This window comes from Phocoena phocoena, chromosome 9 (genome assembly GCF_963924675.1).
Source record: "Phocoena phocoena chromosome 9, mPhoPho1.1, whole genome shotgun sequence".
NCBI lineage: Eukaryota > Metazoa > Chordata > Mammalia > Artiodactyla > Phocoenidae > Phocoena > Phocoena phocoena.
The window spans coordinates 86,895,108-86,917,390 of record NC_089227.1 but is presented as its reverse complement, the minus strand read 5'-3'; the positions used below and the strand labels follow the sequence as shown (position 1 = coordinate 86,917,390).

General features: G+C 38.4%; 1 protein-coding gene across 1 annotated transcript in view; it reads right to left on the bottom strand.

Annotated features, from left to right (window-relative positions):
- EXOC4 (exocyst complex component 4) overlaps positions 1-22,283 on the bottom strand; it is an 822,005-nt gene that overhangs the window by 410,859 nt on the left and 388,863 nt on the right. Inside the window, exon 10 of the mRNA XM_065883517.1 lies at positions 13,442-13,538. Coding sequence (XP_065739589.1) covers positions 13,442-13,538 — 97 coding nt within the window. The remainder of the gene's footprint in view (positions 1-13,441; positions 13,539-22,283) is intronic.

Genomic DNA, 22,283 nt, shown 5'->3' with positions numbered 1-22,283 from the left:
GAAATGGCCACTCCATTAGTTTTAAGTGGTATTAATTAGGATTTATAATTTGGATCCTGTGTAACACACAGACACAAACACTGACCGGCTAAAGTTTTGGCTCTTTCTCTAAGAAATTACCAATTTGAAGATTAAAAATATGACTAAGGAGTCTTAAAGGGCACATTTTTCATTCTAGAAAGGACATAAGCAACCTCAAGTTGCTGCCAGTACGAGAAACAACTGAGCTTAAAGCTCCATTTCACAAATTAAATTCTGGCTGCATTTTAACTTCAAGACTTTTTTTTCCTTCACGGTGCCAGGAATACATTCCAGAGCCAATGTTCTCAAGTGAAAACATACAGTAATTAGACAAGCAGTAATTCGCTAGTAATGTTTCCACATAATTATTTCACACACGATAGCTAATCACGCCACGTGAGGGAAATCTCTAAGCCAGGGAATATATATTGGCCATAAAATTAAATTATCAAACTGATAAATAAAGGAAAAACGGTCCAATAAAAGACTCATTCTAAGCTGGTTCAGAGTATTAAAAAAGTCTGTTTTAGATACTTACGAAAGGGTAGCAATCTGGAACATTACCAAATCTTAGAAATATAAACACTTCCTTTCTCTTATCCCTGAAATGTTTAGCTAAAATTATTTTTCCCCAAAGTAGTGATACAATATTCAATAATTCCCCAGTCACTTACCATCAAACCTCTAAGGACTAAGGTCTTAAAAAATTATTTCATGAGGTCAGTTCCAATAGCTTCCCCACCAAACCACATTCTAGCTCTTAATACCTTCTCATGCCACTAATGGGCAGCGAGGGAGGTAGGTTAGAGCAACACCAGGGCTTCTGAGGGCATCCTCTTGCTGAGAAGCAAGGCATTACACTCAAAGCACCCCCACTTCCCACCTCTTGCTCAAAAGGAAAGGCACAGAAGGTGGTGATTCACAGTTATTAGTGAGGTTCACACAGAGGAAAGCCAGAGAAACACTCAGAGCAGGAACACCTCTCCCTGCCTTCTTCAGAAACACAAATGAGCATGGAAGAAGTCAAGTGATAAATAATCTTTAGTGGTAAAAAAGTAATGCTTCACACATGGCAGGATCTGGCAGAGCATGCTATGGAGCCAGCTCGTGAAAGGCTTAGCTATGAAATTAATTCCAGTTGGCTGGATATGAACCCTGTCACATATATTGAAAACTAGATGAAACATAACTAAACATAATGATAAAGAGCAATGAAAGTGGCGCTGGAAAAGTAATCATGAAGCTTCAGGCTTGTTTAATGATTTTGTCAATATCTGGAGAGGAGGAATTCCACGGAACCAGAAGAAACCTCAGGGGGATTTTTGCAAACCTTAGGAAGAAATTATACAAAGGGTTTGAAAATATCAGTATTTTTTAAAAGGAGAGAGGGTACTATTTTAAAATAATAAGCTCAAGAAAATGCTAAGCTAAATTTTAAACCTTAAAATTATTTTCCTTTATGAGTGGTATACTGAGACTTACACCACGACAAAAAAAGTCCACTCAATATTCACTGCAATCCACCACAGAGAAAAATCACTCATTTCTTTCTCTTCCTGATATTTAAGGCAGGCGATGGAAAGCACAGGTATATTAAGAGAAATGAATTAAGAAAAGTTAAATACTTCTATTGCTTTCCTTTCATAAATTGCTTCTGGCACTGTTTCCCCACAACTCCAAGTTTTTAACTGCTCCTCAAGCAAAATACAGTTGACTTTTGAACAACCCGGGTTTGAACGGTGTGGGTCCACTTACACATGGATGTTTTTCAACAGCAAATACTACAGTACTAAATGGTCTGAGGATGGCTGGATCCCAGAAGGCAGAGGAACCTGGATACAGAGGGCTGACTGTAAGTTACAGGCGGATTAAACTCCACTTTGTTGAAGGGTCAGCTGTGTTCAACCAGCTGTTCACATTCTTTCCAGAAAAGTATAAACACTAAATGAACAAGTGAATTTTTAAAATCTGAAGAATGGATATACGTATAACTGAATCATTTTGCTGTATACCTGAAACTAACACAATATTGTAAATCAACCATACTCCAATATAAAATAAAAATTAAATTTTTAAAAATTAATAAAGTTTCTGAATCAAACTGCTAATCATTTACTCAAACTTTTCCAAATAAACATATAGATGTGTCGACTCTTCCTCATATAAGAGTTAGGGTTAGCAAGATGATACAAACAAATGGTCTGGGTATGTTAGAATTGTTTTCCTCTCCTCTTATGGCTCCTACTCTATCATGCTGCTTTAAAATAAGGAACAAGGAATGTATCATATACATTAAGAGATATATGCGTTTAAAGTCAACTTGTAATAGCAACATGAAGACTAGAATATTTGAGAATATGATACTTGTCATATCTCATTGAAAAAAACAAGAGCTCACAATGGCAGGAGTCACTTGGAGAAATAACGTAATGCCACGAAATACATGGAAATGCATGCTTTCCAGAAGATAATGCCAACAGAGAATGTTCATAAAGAAGCTATTCCTGTAAGTAGCACAAGGGTTCTTGAAAGTTTTCAATTCACTTCATATCAAGATTCAAAGCTAATAGGGAGATCACAATGTTCTATTCTAAAAACACCCAAGTGCTAATTCTTTCTTGCAAAAGAGCCGTCCCTAATCTGTGTACAGAAATTTTCTTTCACATAAATTTCATTTTATTTTAAATACGCTTGAAAATTTACCTTGGGTAAATTTATATAATAAAAATTCTTAAGTTATGCAAATAATTACACCTAATTAACCAGTTAAATTCATAAAGTTTCCTTCTAAGTCAGCCCAACTATTTTCAGATGCTTATCTTTTAGAAGCAAAACTAAGAGAAGGGAATAGTGATGGGACTAGGCCACCATGACAAAGTACTCTGAGGTTCTGCTCTTGACCTGGCCTGCAATGTCTCTGGGACCCAGAGCTAGCCATATTGTGTCTTTTACTCTTCATTTTTTTTTAACAGAAAAATCCTTTTTTCTAAGCCAGCAGGAGAATTACGGTTATGAACTACTTCTGTGGAAGAGTCCTAGAGCCTGAGAAACCTCCTATTTTAAGGGTTTTGAATAGAGACACACCCTTGAAATACAGAGTAGGAGGTAAGGGCTCCGGGGTACTTTTGCCTAGGCTTTAATCCACATCAACTCTCTAGGCCTCAGGTTCCTTACCTATAAAATGAGGATAATAATAATCCCTACCACATAGAGTTGCAGTGAAGAATGAATTAGATATACAGGTTAAAGCACTTAAAACATAGCTGGGGATATCACTAGGGCTCAATAATTTTAGTTATTTTTATTATTATTTACTTGAGACCTTTATGATACACAAGCAGATTGCAAAAGTGATACCCAGCATGTATGCTTAGATGATCAATTTCATCCCACATTACCCTAACATTCCTAGAATTCAGAATGTTTCAAAACGATTATTTACTCTTTTATATATAACCTGAAATACAAGGATCCAAGATGTATACTCATTATTCTTTCTGGGTACAAGTAGGAAACAATATTAGTGTTCCAGAAATGCAATGTTTGCACGGCATCAAACTTTTGGTGGCAAACTGGATGTGAGCGATGCTAGCAAAATCACTAGGACTGCATCAATAAACTGACTCCTTAGGACTTCAGTAAGTTTTCTTGGAGTTTGCTGTGATAACGGGCATAGACAGCATTGATCCATTAAGGACCACGCCTGCTGCCTTAATGCCTTCCCTCAAGTAATTCAATCATGTTTGTTTGGGAGAGACTTTGAGTTATCTTAGGGACAGTCAAACACCACCTTTCTCAGGATATGCTAATATATTTAAATTACAGAGGGGCTTCCTGATTGCATTAGAAATGCATCTGTCTTCCCCTTCTTGTCTGCGCAGAGGGCATGCCACAGGCTTCATCACAACCCAATGCAAACTTCTTCTAGGCTGGGGTTGCTAATTATATTTAGAAGAACAACTGGTTTCTTTCTCAGTAGTTATTCACTATCCACCAAATAATATCTGAAACAAGTGTAGCACATATAAACATGTTTCATCCAACCCCCCGGTAAATCCCTATGTGGATGTTTAATACAAGAATGGGTTTGGAAGAGAGTCTAAAAGACTGAGAAGAAACTAAGAGGAAAAATAAATTGAAAATTTAGAAATATCAAGGCCTATTTTTCAGAGAAAGTAGAAAAAAGGAAATGAGATATAACTAATATTTGGAAGAAAAAATATCTAGCTCCCAGCAATGCAGTTCACTTAAATTGCTAGAAACGTTTCAAAATGGCAGCAGAGGCTCCCTTCCTCTCCCAGTCCAAACTATGAATAAAACTTCCTGCAGACTCTCCAAAGCCTATAACAAAATGCTCCTAACATTTCCATCTGTAATGGTTTTTCTCCTCGAGAAAAGAGAAAATATGGGGAAATAAAAATTTTGACGGCCTTTGTGATGTTCAGTAAGTTGGAAGGATGTTTGCAAACTTCAAACCTGAGAGACTTGTTGTCGCACCTTTTCTGATAGGCGACTTTAAACAAATGTCTCACACAGGAAGTACCTGTGGTGTGTGTGCTTGGGTTTGGGGAGGGGAGGAGAGAAAGCGCTTTATGTGCTGTCATGGGAAATTATCGGTCTACCTTAAGGAGTTTTACAGATGATCATTTTAAATCAAACACAGGCAGCCTCTCAGCTAACAAAAGCACTAAAGGTAGCAAAAGAGGTGACTTCCTCTCTGCTTCATCCTCATCTCTACAATGACCTAAATAAGAATAAGTTCTCCTTAAATAACTTTACCACAAAACATATTTGGAAATTTTATAATTTATCTCTTTGGATATCAAATAGATATCCAAGCAAAGATCTTAAGTTTGGGCTTCCCTGGTGGCGCAGTGGTTGACAGTCTGCCTGCCGATGCAGGAGACACGGGTTCGTGCCCCGGTCCGGGAGGATCCCACGTGTTGCGGAACGGCTGGGCCCGTAAGCCATGGACGCTGAGCCTGCGCGTCCAGAGCCTGTGCTCCGCAGCGGGAGAGGCCACAACAGTGAGAGGCCCGCATACCGCAAAAAATAAATAAATAAATAAATAAAAAATCTTAAGTTTGAATACAATGCAACTCCCTTTCTCATCCTTATTCTGCTCCTTCTTCCCAAACATCACTAGTAATTGTAGATGTTACCATTTTCCCACGATAAGGCAGTTATTTTTCTATTCTAACATTTTCACTGGGTGTGGGTATATTAATTTCAAAATAAGACTGTGTCCTGCCCTGAGCCATCCCAAGATGATGTGTTAAGTGCTATAATGAAAATATGTCTGAAGCAAGATAACTTAAAAAATTCAAAAGGAAATCTCAAAAAATTCAAAAGGAAACTCAACTCACATCTTGCAAGGGCGGGTGAGTGTAAGACCAGTAAAAGTTGATAGAGAAGCCCAGATATGACTGAATCTGAAACAATAAAGTGTACGCCAGATAATGAAAATGAGTAGAAGGTTGGCATGGGTGGGTAGATTTTGGATAGAAATAAATAAATGTGGGTAATAGCATGACAGACCTAGGGAAAGGAAAGGTCTAGTGAGGGTCTAAAGTATAAAAGGTGAGTGTAAGAGCTGTACGGATAAGGTCAAGAAGGACTTATACTCTACAAAAAGTCATTCCGACTGCAGTAGCAGACAACAGGAAATCACAAAGAAGAGGGAAGCAGCACAATCGTTCTGGTAGCGGTATGGAAGACAGATTAGAGAAGCTTAAGTTTGGAGTAATGGGAACCAATTAGAAAGCTGAGAGAGTAAAGCAATGGCAACAGGTATGGGAAGGAGAGAATGGACATGAGACATAATTATGAAGCAGAAGTGACAAAAAATCAATGACAGGGCATGAGTCAGGTAAGGAGGATGAGAGCTTTCTAAGTGGATGCCAAGATATTTTTGGTCTGGATCACCAAAGAGCTGGAGGCATCCATCTCTCAGGACAGGCAATAAAGGAAGATTAGAAGCAGAAGAAGATTTGGCATAGGATGTAGGTATGCATAGGGGAGTAAAGGTTGGGGATGGAAAATTTAGACAGATAATTATTAGTAGTTCAGTTTTAGACCCGAACCTGCTTCCCGGACCTTTGGAGACAGTTCAGTTTGGAGATACCGTTTTGAAAGTTATAGCTAAAAATACTGAATGGGTGAGATAATGGCAGAGTAAGCAAAGAAGAGCCTAGGAAGGCTCTGTGGAGAACACGTGTTGAGTGAGCAGGTAGAGAGAAGGGAAACTTAACAAGTGTTGGGAGCCAAGAAGTTTTCGCCATTAGAAGATGGCCGACATCCTGCTTCTCTTCCTGCTTAATGAGATAAAAGCCCGCGCTTCCAACGAAAGCCCGCGCACGCAGCACCAATGATAATTTGCCAAGTACTTCCCTTATTCTGGATCCCGCCCCCCTTTCTCTGTACTGTATAAATACAGCTACTGCAGCAATAAAAATTTGAGGCTTGATCAGGATTTTGTCTTGCCTCCATTCTTTCGCGTCTCCTGCCCCTTCTTCTCTTTTCAACCCCTACAGGTTCCTCCTCGGACTCACAAGGATTTGTCCTGCTGGTCGGGACTCCCGGGGACGCCCGGGGCCGAGCACAAACAAGCCTGAGAACGATGATCTGAAGAGGAACAAGAGGCCAGAGACAGTGGTGACAGAGAAGCAAAGAAGGAAAAGGTTGAAATACAAAAGCAGGATCAGTTGTGTAAAAGAGTAATGAAACCACGTAAGACAAGGCTGAAAAATACCCTTGAGATGTGGCATTGAGACGGTGACGGGTCTGGGTCAAGAGTGTGCAAATGAATGGGCAGGGTGAGAAGGGAATGAAGAGCACAGCATATACTTGAACAGCTCAGTAGTAAGGAAACAGGAAACTTAAGGGATAGGTTGGGGATGGGGGCGGGGGTGTGTGTGATATGCAGGATTAAGAAAAGAGATTTTATAAAATGGGAGAGGTTGAGCATATTTATGGGTCCCAGGGAAGGAGCCAGCAGGGAGGAAATGACTGAAGACAGAGAAGTGATAGGAGCTAACAAAAAGAACAAGATCCCAGAGGGCATGGAGGGAAATGGCACTAAGGCTAGAGGAGAAACTGCCTCTGAAAAAGGAAAGGCCACACAAAGAGATGTACCTCTACAACAAATAAATGCCTAAGAGTAAATAGGAAAAATTAAGGAAATTTAGCACTGGTGGGATAATGGACTGCTTTGTCACGGATCTTCTTCTATTCTCAAATTACTACAATGCTTTAATAAGGAACAAAGGCAAGGACAATGTCTGGCACACATGAATCGCTCAATAAATATTTGTTGAAAAAAAGGAGTAAATGAATAAAAAGTAATTAACAGAAATATATGATTAAATTGAAGAATTTTCCATGAAATTTCAGTTTATTTTAAGTACATTCAACTCCTAGTGAATGTCGGGAGTTGCATCTTGAAAAATCAACACATCAATGAAAAATATGTAAAAGAGAAAATGTAATGAATTAAGGCTTATAAAGAATAGGGCTTCCAACTTTCAGAGAAGGATGTTGGGTCCTTTTTATTCTTCAGTGAAATCCTCATTTCAATTTTCTTGAAAGCTTCAAAATAAGAAAGAAGTGTAGATTCACTCAGATGCATTTTTGAGCACTGATGCACCTCTATCAAACCCGCTCAGCATTTCTAATTTCACTTTAAAGAATCGATTTAGTAGCCTCTTTTCATACAATTTTCTTTGCTATCCTTATTTCCACTCTGACATTTAAAAAATAAATAAAATACGCAAATGAGATATTGATGGCTTTGCTGATGCCAGCACCCCAAGCACACTGGGCACAGCAAGAGAGCTGCCGGCGGGCGGCAGGCATCTCTGCTGACAGGGAGTTCTCGTGGCCACAGGAGAGGCTGCAGATGGATTAAAACTCAGAAAACAGAGTGGCTATGACAAACGTGACTGGACAGAATATACTATATTCTAATAACCGAGTAGCTAAAGTGAAGGCCATGAAAAACGGTAATTAACAATAAGCGCAAGATAGTATAAAGAGGTTAAAAACACGTATCTTTTAATAAGCAAGAATTAAAATGCAAGACTCCAAGACCTACTAAAAGAATACTTAATATCGATCAAGTTTACTTTGTGCTTTTAAAACCTGCCTATGCACTTGCCAATGACTCATTTGCTCAAAACATTTTTACTGACTGTCCGTTACGGACCAGAACCACATGATTTACCTCCTCTCTACAATTATGGTAGAGCCTCTCAGCTGGGCCTCAGCCTGCTCATTGCTTGCTGTGATATTCCTACGTATTAATATTTGCCTGAGAATGTTGACTTAAGTTGCCAACTATCTTTCTGTGAGAAAGATAATTCTTAATTCTGGGTTATATGAATTTTACTTTTCTTAGTGTTGAAATTCTTGTTCTTTATTAAAACTGGCAAATTATGTTGGTTCTAATTATTTTTTCACTGACTGATTCATAAATCCCAAAGTCTGGGAAATACAGAGTCAATTAATTTTATCTTCCCAGGCTTTTACTTCCAAGGACACAGTATATATTCATTATCTAAGTAGTCTGGCTTCTGGGCACCCTGGCTCACCACCTAGCCCACCTAGCTAGACCACGCCCCAGCTGTCCCCACAATCTCTTACTTGCGTGGGTGGCTCCTTGGTCCCACAAGATAGGCAAGCAAAAGATTTCTTGAAAAGTTGTTTTGAAGGAGTTTAAATTGTAAGCAGGTCTTCGGACCGTAAAATCCTAAAAAGTTCTCATTTACTCCAAAACAGTAATTAAATATTGTGTTTTTATAACTGCAAATTTCAGTGGTATACTGGTACAGTGACTGACATAAAGAAACCAACTACTGCTACTACTTCCAAAAACACGGTAACTGACACAGACATAACGTTACACCGAAGAAGCCAGACACCAAAGAGGACGTATTGTAGTATTCCATTCAGATGAAGTTCAAGCAAAACCCATCTACCTACAACCAAAGAAATAAGAACAATGACTACCTATGAGGGATGGCTATCAACTGTCAATAGGAGGAATCTTCTGGGGCACCGCAAATGATCTATATCAGTGTTTCATATATTGACCTGGGTCATGGTTACCTTTTGGGACACATATGTAAAAATGCATACAAGTATATGAAAATATACATGTAAGGATTTAGACACATTAATGTATTAGGTCGGCCGAAAAGTTAGTTCTGGTTTTTCTGTAAGATGTTCAGAAAAACCTGAATGACCTTTTCGGCCAACTCAGTATGTCATATCCCAATAAGAATGAAAAAGAAAAAAAAAAAAAGAAGATTAGCTTTCAAAATATTTACAGATTTTGAATTCATAGAGCCCAATTAAGTAAAATACTTCAATATTCTTTCACTAAGGAGCAATATCCTAGAAACTTTCTGGCATTACACTTTTTTCTTCTTGCTATGCGTCAAATACTTTCTTACCTATTTACAAGGTGATAGCTTACAGGAATAGGCTTTAAAGAATACTCAATGAGTTTAATAATAATAATCACTAAGTAATTAAAATTCTCCCAGAAGTACTGAAAACTACTCACTCAAGGACATCAAAAACTCCAGTATCTATTTCAATTGCAAAAGAAAAGAAAGGGCAAACCCAGCATTTCCAAGTTCAAAACCAATGCTCTTACCAAAACATTAAATTAAGGTAATTAAACATTAAACCTTCTCTTATGGTACTTCCACCTTGATTCTTTAAATCTGTTGTTCTTGCTTCTCTTGCTTGAATCAAAGAACACTCCTCTCTCACTTATTAAATAATAAAGTCTCAAAAAATTACTGTGCTTAGTTTGAGGCTTCTTTTTGTTTGTTTGTTTGTTTTTAACGACAAAAGGAAAATTAAAAGGGTTTCTTGACCATGAAATGGAAAATATTTCACTTGCTGTACGACGTGTTTAAAAAAAAATAGTAGGCAGTATTAATAATTAAATGTTCAAATGACAATTACTGAATGTAAGAAAGTTGATAATGACCAAGCAAGAGCCCTGTAACAAAGTATGCAAAGCAGAAATAAGAGAACAAAATGGACGTGGGGAGGGGGTGTTTTCTGAGAAGCAAAGGGAAGGGTAAGATAAAATACAGAGAAACAGTGTATAGCCAACACCCAGAAGGAATATAAGTTATTAAAGGGAGAGACCACGTTTTTCCTCTAGGTATTCCTATGTTATTTTTGATACCAAATTACATTATCAATTTAGGTTTCAAAATCAGATGTAAATGGGCCTCCAGCTGGATGGAAACATATTTCACTGAACGCTGAATAAGCATATATTGGCTACTGCAGTCCAAGACAAATACATGTTCAGAATACATAAAAAGCAACACACCAATTATGTAAACATTTTGCTCTGAAAAGAATCTCCTCTACAGTCTTTCATATGTACGCTTCCAATCATTTTAATTGACCATTAGAAAATGTAATTGATAATGAGAAGAAAATCTGCAACTAGAATATCAGCTTAAATCTAGGTCAAAATCATGGCAGCAGTCATGATGATTTTAGGTTTACTTGAAAATATAGTTTTAGTCCCATATTAGCTTTACAGCAGAAAGAAGCAAGCATGCCTTCTTTTTGCCTTAAGAGTCACTGTAAGGGTTAACTTATAATCACATGTACCAGTTACTGGCACAAGGAAAAAAAAAAAAAAGGAAAATACAAAAACAGGAGCAGAGAAGAAAAAAAGACAGACAGTAGAAGGAACTCCATTGTAGAGATTCTAATAATTGCTCTACGTACAGTCATGGTCTGAGTGTCTCCCTTACTCTGTGTCGGAAAGAAGAAAGCCAAAGCTGTAATGACACAGCCTTGGTCAGCTAGGCCTTGACCTGGTCAGTGATAACCATGAGCACTAAACTGAAACATAAAAAAGGAACCCAAGCTGCAGAGTATATTACAAAGAATTCCAATCATGTATTTAAAGAATGTTGACCTCACAATTCAGCATCTTGTTAACTGCATCTTTTGATTAAGCATCTCTAGGAACGATACTGTCTTCCAAGGAAAACTTCCCTATTTTTGAATTGCCTGACTCATTAGAAAATTCTCATTATGTACAGTCAAATCTCTCTACCATCCAACCAACTAACTAGCTCTAATCCAGATTTAGAAAAAAACAAAACCACTTTATTTCTTTTAAGTGGCACATACATTTGAAATTAGATATCAAATCCTCTGTTTTTCACTAAGATTTTCAGTTCTTCCTACTGTTTCTCATAAGGACCGGCCTACCCTTTTCTGCTAACTAGACTGGCTTCTCTTACCTCTCTTCACATTGTTGCTGAAATGTGCATTGACATATTGGCTGGAACCGTGACTGACCCTCCAATTTACTCCATTAATATAAAATTACCAGTTACTTGCAATCAGTGTTCAGGCATGTATCACACAACATATTTTGAAAATACAAAAGTAAGAGAAAGCTTAGAAAAAAAATTTATAATCTCCAAACGTTACTTAGTTTGAAGACTAAAAGCATCTAACATTTATTATATAAATTCCAAAGCAGTGACTCAAACGTGGGGTTTGAAATCTAAATACACCGCCACTCAAGTGCTTCACAGGCCTTCACAGGTCAAACAGTTTGAAAAGATAGCAATATTTTTCATAATTCTGAGGACAAGGAAAAAAACATTGTGTCATAAAAATGCGATAAGACAGCAAAATTTCCTCCCATGCGTGAATAATGTATGACCTACAATGTTATTTGCTAGACTGTCTAATCACCAGCATCTTTCAAAATGTCTATATAAGCTTTAGCTCGTTAAGTACAAACATGTATCGGTATAAAAATATCACATACCTGTGAACACTCAGAATAATATTCTGCCAAATGCCAATGCACACATCAAACTGACATGGGTGGGCCAACTTTTGTGCATTTCTCAAGGATAAAAAATATTCGGAAAAGAAATACAGAATTACTTCACTCTATGACATTCACGCTAACTCCAATAATCAAAAACACACACGCACGCTATCTACCTATCAATCTATCTACCTAGGTAGATGAATTAATATTAATCTATCTACCTAGGTGATTAATTAATTATAAATCAATTAATTAATATTATATTGTATATCTATGTCCCCAAAGTACCCTTTTTTGTTGTACTCAAAAACACGTAACATGTAATTTGGGCTTCCCTGGTGGTGCAGTGATTAAGAATCCGCCTGCCAATGCAGGGGACATGGGTTCGAGCCCTGGTCGGGGAAGATCCCACATGCTGTGGAGCAAATGAGCCTGTGCACCACAACTACTGAGCCTGCGCTCTAGAGCCCGCGTGCCACAACTGCTGAGCTCATGAGCCTAGAGTCCGTGCTCCACAACAAGAGAAGCCACCACAATGAGAAGCCCGCGCACCGCAACTAAGAGTAGCCCCCGCTCGCCGCAACTAGAGAAAGCCCGCATGCAGCAACAAAGACCCAACGCAGCCATAATGAATAAATGAAAAGAAACACACACATGTAATTTACCATTTCTTAACCTTTTTCAGGTGTGCCGTACAGAAGTGTGAACTACATGCACATTATTGTGTAACATCTGTAGGACTTTCTCATCTTATAAAACTGAAACTTGAGATCCACTGAATAACCACACCCCTTCCCTGCGCCCCACCCCCCCCCGCAAAAGTACCTTTTTAAAGGTATTTAGGGCTTAGAAGGTTTTTAAATGGAAGTATCACAGATTCTTATTTTCTTAAATCACAGTATCACAACAAACTGAGCATTTTAATAGATTTCATTCTCATCACTAACAAGTTTTATCCTTCAATATATAAAACCACATATTTGATTGATATAATGCCTTTCAGTTTTTGTAAATCATATTTGTTCAGAGACCTGCCAGTTCTCAAAGGATATCTGAGTCATTAGTTTAAAACAGACAGATCATGGTGCTGCTCTTTTTTCCTGTAAAGGGCCAGTAAGTAAATATTTTAGGCTGTGTGAGGCATATGGATTCTGCTGCAAATATTCAACTCTGCAAATAGAGCCCCCAAACTGTTATGGGCAATACATAAATGGATGAGCCTGACTCTGGCAATAAAAATTTATTTAGAAAAACAAGGGACAGGCTAGATTTCTCCTGTGGGCCATAGTTTGCCAACCCCTGAAATAGTTAAGGGATAGTGACAAGGAACAGGACAGGGACAGGGAGTAGTTAAGAAAGAAAATCAAATAAATGTATCTATGAAGAATTACTCCTGAGACCAAGTAGCTACTTAGTGGGGTTGACATTAATTTTCTATTGACGAACTTTGATTGTGAGGTCCTATAAAATGGAAAAAGTTCTTTTTATGACTTGTTTCAATGCTGACTGACCTACTGGCATTCAGTACATTAGCATAAATAATGAAAATATTGATCTTCAGTAAGTACATAGGATTTGACTTACCTTAATAATGGATGGAATATGACAGTAATATTTCTGGCTCCAGGTTTGCAGACAAATTTTGTTCCTCCACCTTCAATTAAGTTGTCATCAGGACCCCCTTTCAGAAAAAAAATAAGAGAGACATTAGCTTATCAGAACTTTTGCAAAGAAATAAGCCTATCAGATGTATGTTACACTATCACAAGGAAGATCCTTTGAAAACAGCTGCCTTTAATATTTACAAAATTATTTTATTTTGAATGACTTGATTCAGTCTTCCTCATTAAATAAGCAATGGATTCGCATTTTCACTCTGGAGTGAGAACATGGAAGCACAGTTAAGAATAACTGTATATGTAAAGAAACAATGCAAGGGTACAACCCAGTTACGGTTAAAATTTTGATCTCTTATCACCACTGTCAACCTTGTACAGCGTGAAAACTTCAGGGGAGGGCTTCCCTGGTGGCGCAGTGGTTGAGAGTCTGCCTGCCGATGCAGGGGGACACGGGTTTGTGCCCCGGTCCGGGAAGATCCCACATGCCGCGGAGCGGCTGGACCCGTGAGCCATGGCCGCTGAGCCTGCGCGTCCGGAGCCTGTGCTCCGCAACGGGAGAGGTCACAGCAGTGAGAGGCCCGCGTAACACAAAAAAAACAAAAAAACAAAAAAAACTTCAGGGTTAGGAAGAAGTGCCATTCAGGCTTGTCTAGGGCTCGAAAGGTTGCAGCAGAGGCCCACATGAACCTAACCAAGCATATTTCATCAAATCTAAGACCTCACTAATTGTAAGATACACTACTGTTTTAAGTAACACTAAGAAAAAAAAATCCTGCTAACTACAGTATACAATGCTTCCTTATTATTTGGAATCTTTTTTTTTCTCTTATTGGAAAGTTCTTTACAGTTTAAATATACAGAACTAGGTTAAATAATTCATAAATAAGTAAATGTAAGGATTTATTAAGGTTTTTAAGATAAAGAGGTATTTAGCCAAAATCTCTCATACACATATAATAAGGAAACCTAAGAAAAGTGAGTTGGTTAAGGTATTCTTAAAACTATTTAATATTCAGAGTCCAGCTCTTCTGAATGGCTCAGAGTTGTCACTATCTTTGTTTTCTGAACAATTTCACTAAGTGGATTTCTTGAAGGAGTACATCCAGTATTTTACTCCAAGCTGCTGATACCAATTCTGCAAGGTTTAGTGTCGACATGTTCTTGATACTATTAGAAGGTTTAAAGAGAAGGTGTTCTTACAACCACCAAGATTAATACTCTTTCGTCAAATGGTCCTTAAGAGGTTCACTAATTGAAATACTGAAGGGTCATGATGTGAAGAATAACCACTCAGCTCACACGAACTGAGGCAAAAACAACTCATTATGACTATCTTCCGGCCGACAGCCATTAAGATGTCACTGATCTAAGATATATCCTAATTTCAGAGTTTAGAATGTGACAAATGTACGTCCTGGGGTGTTGGGAGAAATGTTCCCCCGCCCCCCCCTTCATGTTTCTATGCATTAGGATGAAGCTCAATTAAAGTAATCCCTGGCCTCTGTCCATCTTTTACCCACTCAAGGGAAGTGAACTAACTCCTTTGGTAAAATTGAGAAGAAATAGCTGGGCATGCAGAGCTCAGTAGCCCCCTTATTCCACTTTAGAAACCAGAATGCCTATACAAAGTCAGCATTGTCTCACCAAGTTCAGCAATGAAGGTCCCACCTTGTCAGAGAAGGATGAAGTAGTCCAGTACCTTCTATAAGTAAGTAAATTTGTCTAATTTTGATTTTCAGTCAGCAAACTCATCTGGCTCTCTTAACTAGGCTACATCTTTCAGTCTAGCTTATATCAACATAAAAGTGGTATTTCATCTTCCATTTACTTACTTACATTATTTCATAATAGTGTCAGAACTCTGACAGGAAAGGTAGATGCTATTTAATAGACTTTCTCAAAACCCTAACAATCTACACTTACAATACTGCACTTATTTTTGCTAAATTAAAGTTTCTTTTTAATTATAGTTCTCTGCATGATACCAAACATAAATCTCACCTGATATATTATCTGCCTTAATGGTCTCTGAGGTATCTTGGAAATTGACTGATAAAAACATGTGAAGCTTTAGAAATCCATAGCCTGGATCGTCAAGACTTCCCAGAGGCATCAGAGTCTAGACAAATCCCACTTGGCTCAGTCGTTTCCACCAACTAATCAAAGGATGTATTTCTTAAGAAAAACAGAAACTGTAATGGCATGTACAGCTCTAGATTCAAAATCATGAGCTGTTTGTTCTCATTTGGAAAAAAATCCTCTTGTATTATTATATTTGCATTGGAGATATGTGTTCTGCTAAGTCAGTGATTTTTACTCAGTTAAAAGGAAAGCGAGAGGAGAGCATCAACACTACAACAGGCACTACTCCTTTAATAAAAATCTTCCTCAAAAGGTCACATGGTGTGGTTACAAACAAAAAATAAAGAATATAAATAACTTCTTTACTAACACTTCTCTTCCTAAGATCGTAAAATCGAGTCAGAATTGAATCACCAAGGCAACGTGCACGTGTCGAAGAAATCAGGTTATATTCTGCACTCCAGGAACAACATAAATGATTTCCCACAAAATACATAAATCTACACACAAAAAATAAGGTACTTTATCTACTCAATATGAGCACATCTTTAAAGGACAGATATGAGTTGGACTGCATGATCTCTAATGGTTTCTAAAAGTTCTGGTGTTTTCTGATTTTAGATACTCAATAATTAAATACAGGCCTGACTACCCCAGCTCCAAACTCGCATCTTCATGCACACTGAACACACTGTATGTATGACCACCTCAATGCCTTGGTCCACACTGGGCTCCATCTGGGGAGACCTCTCCCCTCCTACCATTCCTTTAGGGCCCAGGTCTACACCTAAACTGTCAAGTGCCCCTCTCCCAATGTCCAAAACTCCACTAACAGTGACTTTATAAAATAAACCACATAACCTTAACATAGGTCTTTTCTCTTACTGTCACTTGTTTTCTAGTTCTTATGTAACCACCTCCCCACTTGGAATGTAACATCCCAGAAAGTACTTATTAAAAAATATATATTTGGTGAATGAATGAAGGAAGAAACGATGACCTAACTCAGTAGAATGTTATTAGAATTAGATGAGAAACTATATGTGCAAGTCCTTGGTGAACTGCCAAGAACCTAACAAATGTCAGCAATGCTCTCTGCATCCCTAAAGGCTTACAGCTAGTAGATGTGCTTCGTCAACTTTTGTTGATGACAATCACATGGGGAACACAGATAACAACAACTAAAGATGCAAAATACCAAAAAGAAGGCAAAACAGCCACTAGAAATGTCAGTGGGAGGAAGATTTGGCTGTGAAAATAAAGGCACAATGACAACGCATCAAGCTAGAAACTAATAGCTTCATTTGTTCTAAATCTGTGTTAGCTACATAAAGGCTATTACCGATTCACACAGTACGGTTAAACTAATTAAGAAGTAAAGATTGGGGCTTCCCTGGTGGCGCAGTGGTTGAGAGTCCGCCTGCCGATGCAGAGGACACGGGTTCGTGCCCCGGTCCGGGAAGATCCCACATGCCGCGGAGCGGCTGGGCCCGTGAGCCATGGCCGCTGAGCCTGCGTGTCCGGAGCCTGTGCTCCGCAACGGGAGAGGCCACAACAGTGAGAGGCCCGCGTACCGCAAAAAAAAAAAAAAAAAGTAAAGATTGGGCATACTTATTAAAAAGAAAAGAAAAATTCCCCTTCCTACCTCAACCTACAACCAAAATTCCATCTACAGGAACCTTGTAGAGGTTGCATCAAATGCAACACTGCATTTGATGCGATTTCCTCTTCACAGACTACAAGTCCAAATCTAGCTAACTAAATTACTAATAAACAGCACCAACCCAGTGAAAATAGTTCTTGAAAATAAAGCTGTCAGGACCACAAGTAAAGGTCATGGCCAAAGACTGTATGGTCTGCGAGTCTCCATCCTCTGAGGTTTATTCTAGCTTTTCAATATTCTGCATGAGAAACAAAACTCGCCCCTCCTCACACGCCTTCCGTTAATCAAGTAATCTGGGAGCTGCCGTCATGAATGTTCTTAGGGATCATGTTGCTCAGTCCTGAGAAGAGCAGGGAATGGGCCGGTGCAGCTCCCTCCCCTTCATTCATTATGCTCACAGTAATCCCTGCTGTCCCAGGCCAGGTGACAGGCACCAGAGAAAATGCTGAAGGATGATGGATGGCTGGAAAGAAAGGGGAACTGACAGCCATATTACAAGTAGAATATATATTGTTCAGAAAGGAGGGGACAAAATGCTCCAGTCATATTTCCTGGTCCTAACAAGGAGCACAATGGCTGACGGGCTCCCTCAGGTGACTGGCAAAAGGCACCAGGGCCACCCAGTGACTGCGGGGATGACAGCATCTTAGTGCGCGCAGGCTAGACCCTTCTTTTAGAATTTATTTACTTATAAGTCATTAGCTCCTAAACTTATATATATTCCTTGATTTTTCCCAGCTAGAATTTGATGTAGTTTATAATTAACAGTCATGTTCATATAACACACAAAAAAACCCAAAGTATCAGAAAGAAATGTTCTCCCTGAGAGGACTACATACCGTACAGTGGGAAGAATGAAAAAGATTTGGGTCAGACCCCGGATCTCTACTTATTAGTAGTATAAGTATGATAAAAATATTTAAATTCTCTGAGTCTCAACTTTCCCATTTATGAAACACAGATTGCAATAAACTCTTTCAGAGACTTGTGGTGATGTTTAGGTAAGATAACGTACGCCAGGGCATTCAGTACAGAATGTGACACATGGTACATCTCAAGTAAATGACTGTCTACTTTTTCCCTTTAGAATTACCAAGCAGTTAAGAATCTAAATGATCACACACACTCTCTCTCTCTCTCACACACACACACACACACACACACACACACACATATCATTGGAACATAAACTGAAAAAACAAAAGGTTCAAATTCAAAAAATGTTATACTTGCTACTTTAGGCAACATCATACTAGTCAATATCATTAGTGAGACCAATTAAAACACTTTTGTCTTATTTTAGGGTCAATAGAATTGCAGTGAAATTTTTAAAAATTGCTGAGAATACTTAGAGCCTGACAACAGGGAATTAGTCTTTCTCTTAATTTTTCAGTTAAAAAAATCAATATTAAATGTATAAATGTTAAAATTACGCATGCTCTGTGCCAAGAGCTTAGATGAAAATAGTATAGAATTTGATGGCCACTTTTGTTGAACCACAGAAAGCAGTATGCCTCATCTGACATTTTTAATGTGTTCTGGTTGTAAAGTTGGCCTTTCCACATAAAAAAGAACCACAGTGAAGGTGAACTTTCTTTTTTTAACATCTTTATTGGAGTATAATTGCTTTACAATGGTATGTTAGTTTCTGCTGTATAACAAATGAATCAGCTATACATATACATATATCCCCATATCCCCTCCCTCTTGCGTTTCCCTCTCACCCTCCCTATCTCACCCCTCTAGGTGGTCACAAAGCACGGAGCTGATCTCCCTGTGCTATGTGGCTGCTTCCCACTAGCTATCTGTTTTACATTTGGTAGTGTATATATGTTCATGCCACTCTCTCACTTCGTCCCAGCTTACCTATCCCCCCTCCCTGTGTCCTCAAGTCCATTCTCTACATCTGTGTCTTTATTCCTGTCCTGTCCCTAGGTTCCTTAGAATCTTTTTTTTTTTTAGATTCCATGTATATTTGTTAGCATACGGTATTTGTTTTTCTCTTACTTCACTCTGTATGACAGTCTCTAGGTCCAACCACCTCACTACAAATAACTCAATTTCATTTCTTTTTCTTTTTTTAAATCAATTTTATTTATTTTTGGTTGCGTTGGGTCTTTGTTGCTGTGCGCGGGCTTTCTCTAGTTGCGGAGAGCGGGGGCTACTCTTTGTTGCGGTGCGCGGGCTTCTCATTGCAGCGGCTTCTCTTGTTGTGGAGCATGGGCTCTAGGTGCACAGGCTTCAGCAGTTGTGGCTCGCGGGCTCTAGAGCACAGGCTCAGTAACTGTGGCACATGGGCTTAGTTGTTCCACGGCATGTGGGGTCTTCCAGGACCAGGGCTTGGGCTTAGTTGTTCCACGGCATGTGGGGTCTTCCAGGACCAGGGCTTGAACCCGTGTCTCCTGCACTGGCAGGCAGATTCTTAACCACTGTGCCACCAGGGAAGTCCAATTTCGTTTCCTTTTATGGCCGAGTAATACTCCATTGAATATATGTGCCACATCTTCTTTATCCATTCACCTGTCGATGGACACTTAGGTGGCTTCCATGTCCTGGCTATTGTAAACAGTGCTGCAATGAACACTGCGGTACGTGACCCTTTGAATTATGGTTTTCCAGATAAAAAAGAACCACAGTGAAGGTGAACTTTTTTTTGATTAAAGTATAAATAATTTACAATGTTGTGTTAGTTTGAAGTGTACAAAGTGATTCAGTTATATATATATATATATATATATATATATATATATATATATATTCTTTTTCAGATTCTTTTCTATTATAGGTATTACAAGCTGAGTATAGTCCCTTGTGCTATACAGTACGTCCTTGCCGTTTACCTATTTTATACATGGTAATGTGTATCTGTTAATCCCAAACTCCTAATTTATCCCCTTGCCCCTCACCCCCGCTATCCCCTTTGGTAACCATAAGTTTGTTTTCTCTGTTGGTGAGTCTATTTCCGATTTGTAAATAAGTTCATTTGCATAATTTTTTAAGATTCTACATATAAGTGACATCATATAATATTTGTCTTTGTCTGACTTACTTCACTTAGTATGGTAATCTCTAGGTCCATCCATGTTGCTGCAAATGGCATTATTTCATTCATTTTTATGGCTGGAAGGTGAACTTTTCTATAGCAAATATTCTGCTTCACAAATACTTTCTAAGGATTATGAAAATACATACAGGACTTCCTTGGTGGCACAGTGGTTAAGAATCTGCCTGCCAATGCAGGGGATGCGGGTCCAAGTCCTGGTCCGGGAGGATCCCACATGCCACTGAGCAACTAGGCCCGTGCGCCACAACTACTGAGCCTGAGCTCTAAAGCCCACGAGCCACAACTACTGAAGCCCTCGCACCTAGAGCCTGTGCTCCGCAACAAGAGAAGCCACCGCAATGAGAAGCCTGCACACTGCAATGAAGAGTAGCCCCCACTCACCACAACTAGAGAAAGCCCGCACACAGCAACAAAGACCCAATGCAACTAAAAGTAAATAAATAAAAATAAATAAATTTAAAAAAAAGAAGAAGACGAAGACAAAATACTTATTCTTACCCTCAAATGACTTACTATTACAGACAAGTCAAGCAAATCAGGATTGGTGATGATATTCTACAGCTATTGGATCTGGGAAGAAAATCCAGGCAACAAGCCCCTTTGAGGAAAGGATCATCTTTTGGACTCAACTCTTACCGAGTGTATAATTATTATCAACAATACTTTTCACATAATGTTGTTCATAGATGTAACTCTTGTGCCTAGAATAATTTCTGGCACATCATAAGCACTTGGCAAATGTTTATTAAATAAATATATGAATAAGCATGGATATCACAGGGAACTATATTCAATATATTATAATAACCTATAATGGAAAATAATCTCAATACATATGTATGTAACTGAATCACTTTGCTATATGCCTGCAACTAACACAATATTGTAAATCAACTATACTTCTTAAAAAAATACATGAAGCTGGGACAAAGTGAGAGAGTGGCATGGACTTACATATACTACCAAATGTAAAATAGATAGCTAGTGGGAAGCAGCCGCATAGCACAGGGAGATCAGCTCGGTGCTTTGTGACCACCTAGAGGGGTGGGATAGGGAGGGTGGGAGGGAGACACAAGAGGGAGGAGATACGGGGATATATGTATATGTACAGCTGATTCACTTTGTTATAAAGCAGAAACTAACACACCATTGTAAAGCAATTGTACTCCAATAAAGATGTTTAAAAAAATAATTAAAAAATTTAAAAAGACATGAATAAGCAAATGAACAAACAACAAATGATAAAGAATATCTCTTTTAGACCAATTGAATTCTAAGTACAAACCACACAGGACCAAGCAGTTGTATTTTGCATAGAGTTTGCTCACTGAGGAATCCATGTTTCAATAAAGTGCTGAAAAAGTATATTGATTAAGATGTTATTTGTAGCAGACAATCTTCCAAATAGAAACAAATTAGTTATTCCCACTATAAGTAAATGGCTTGCCTATATTTCAATGCTCAATTATATTTTATTCCTGAATAGCCTAATGTTGTATAATTAAGACAGGCGTAATGTATTATACAGGGAGTAAAAAGAAGGTTAAGAGGGGGGAAGGGGACTGATATTTATTAAACATTGACTAGGAAACTGGTGTTTGTATTCACTTAAACCTAATAATACCCCTGTAATATTATTACCTAACACAGATGAGGAAATGGAGACTCGTGAGGGGCTTAGGGGGATGTGTTTTGCTCAAGGTCCCACACATGGTAGGTTCAGTGTTCAAACAATTTGTTCCCAACTGTATATACTACAATGTGCTTAATATCATTTTATGGTCCCAAGAAATTCATAGGTTGAATCAAATGACGTAGATGATGGGTGACAGAGGAAATTTCTAAAATAGGGAGCAGTTAAGCCCTGATTTTACAGTGGTTTGACATGTAATATGCACTTTCCATGTAATCAACACTAAATACCACGGTTGGTTATCCAAGTCAAGGCACACAAAGCCTCTTTGACCAAAAATGTAGGTGAAGCTTAAGAAAAACAAC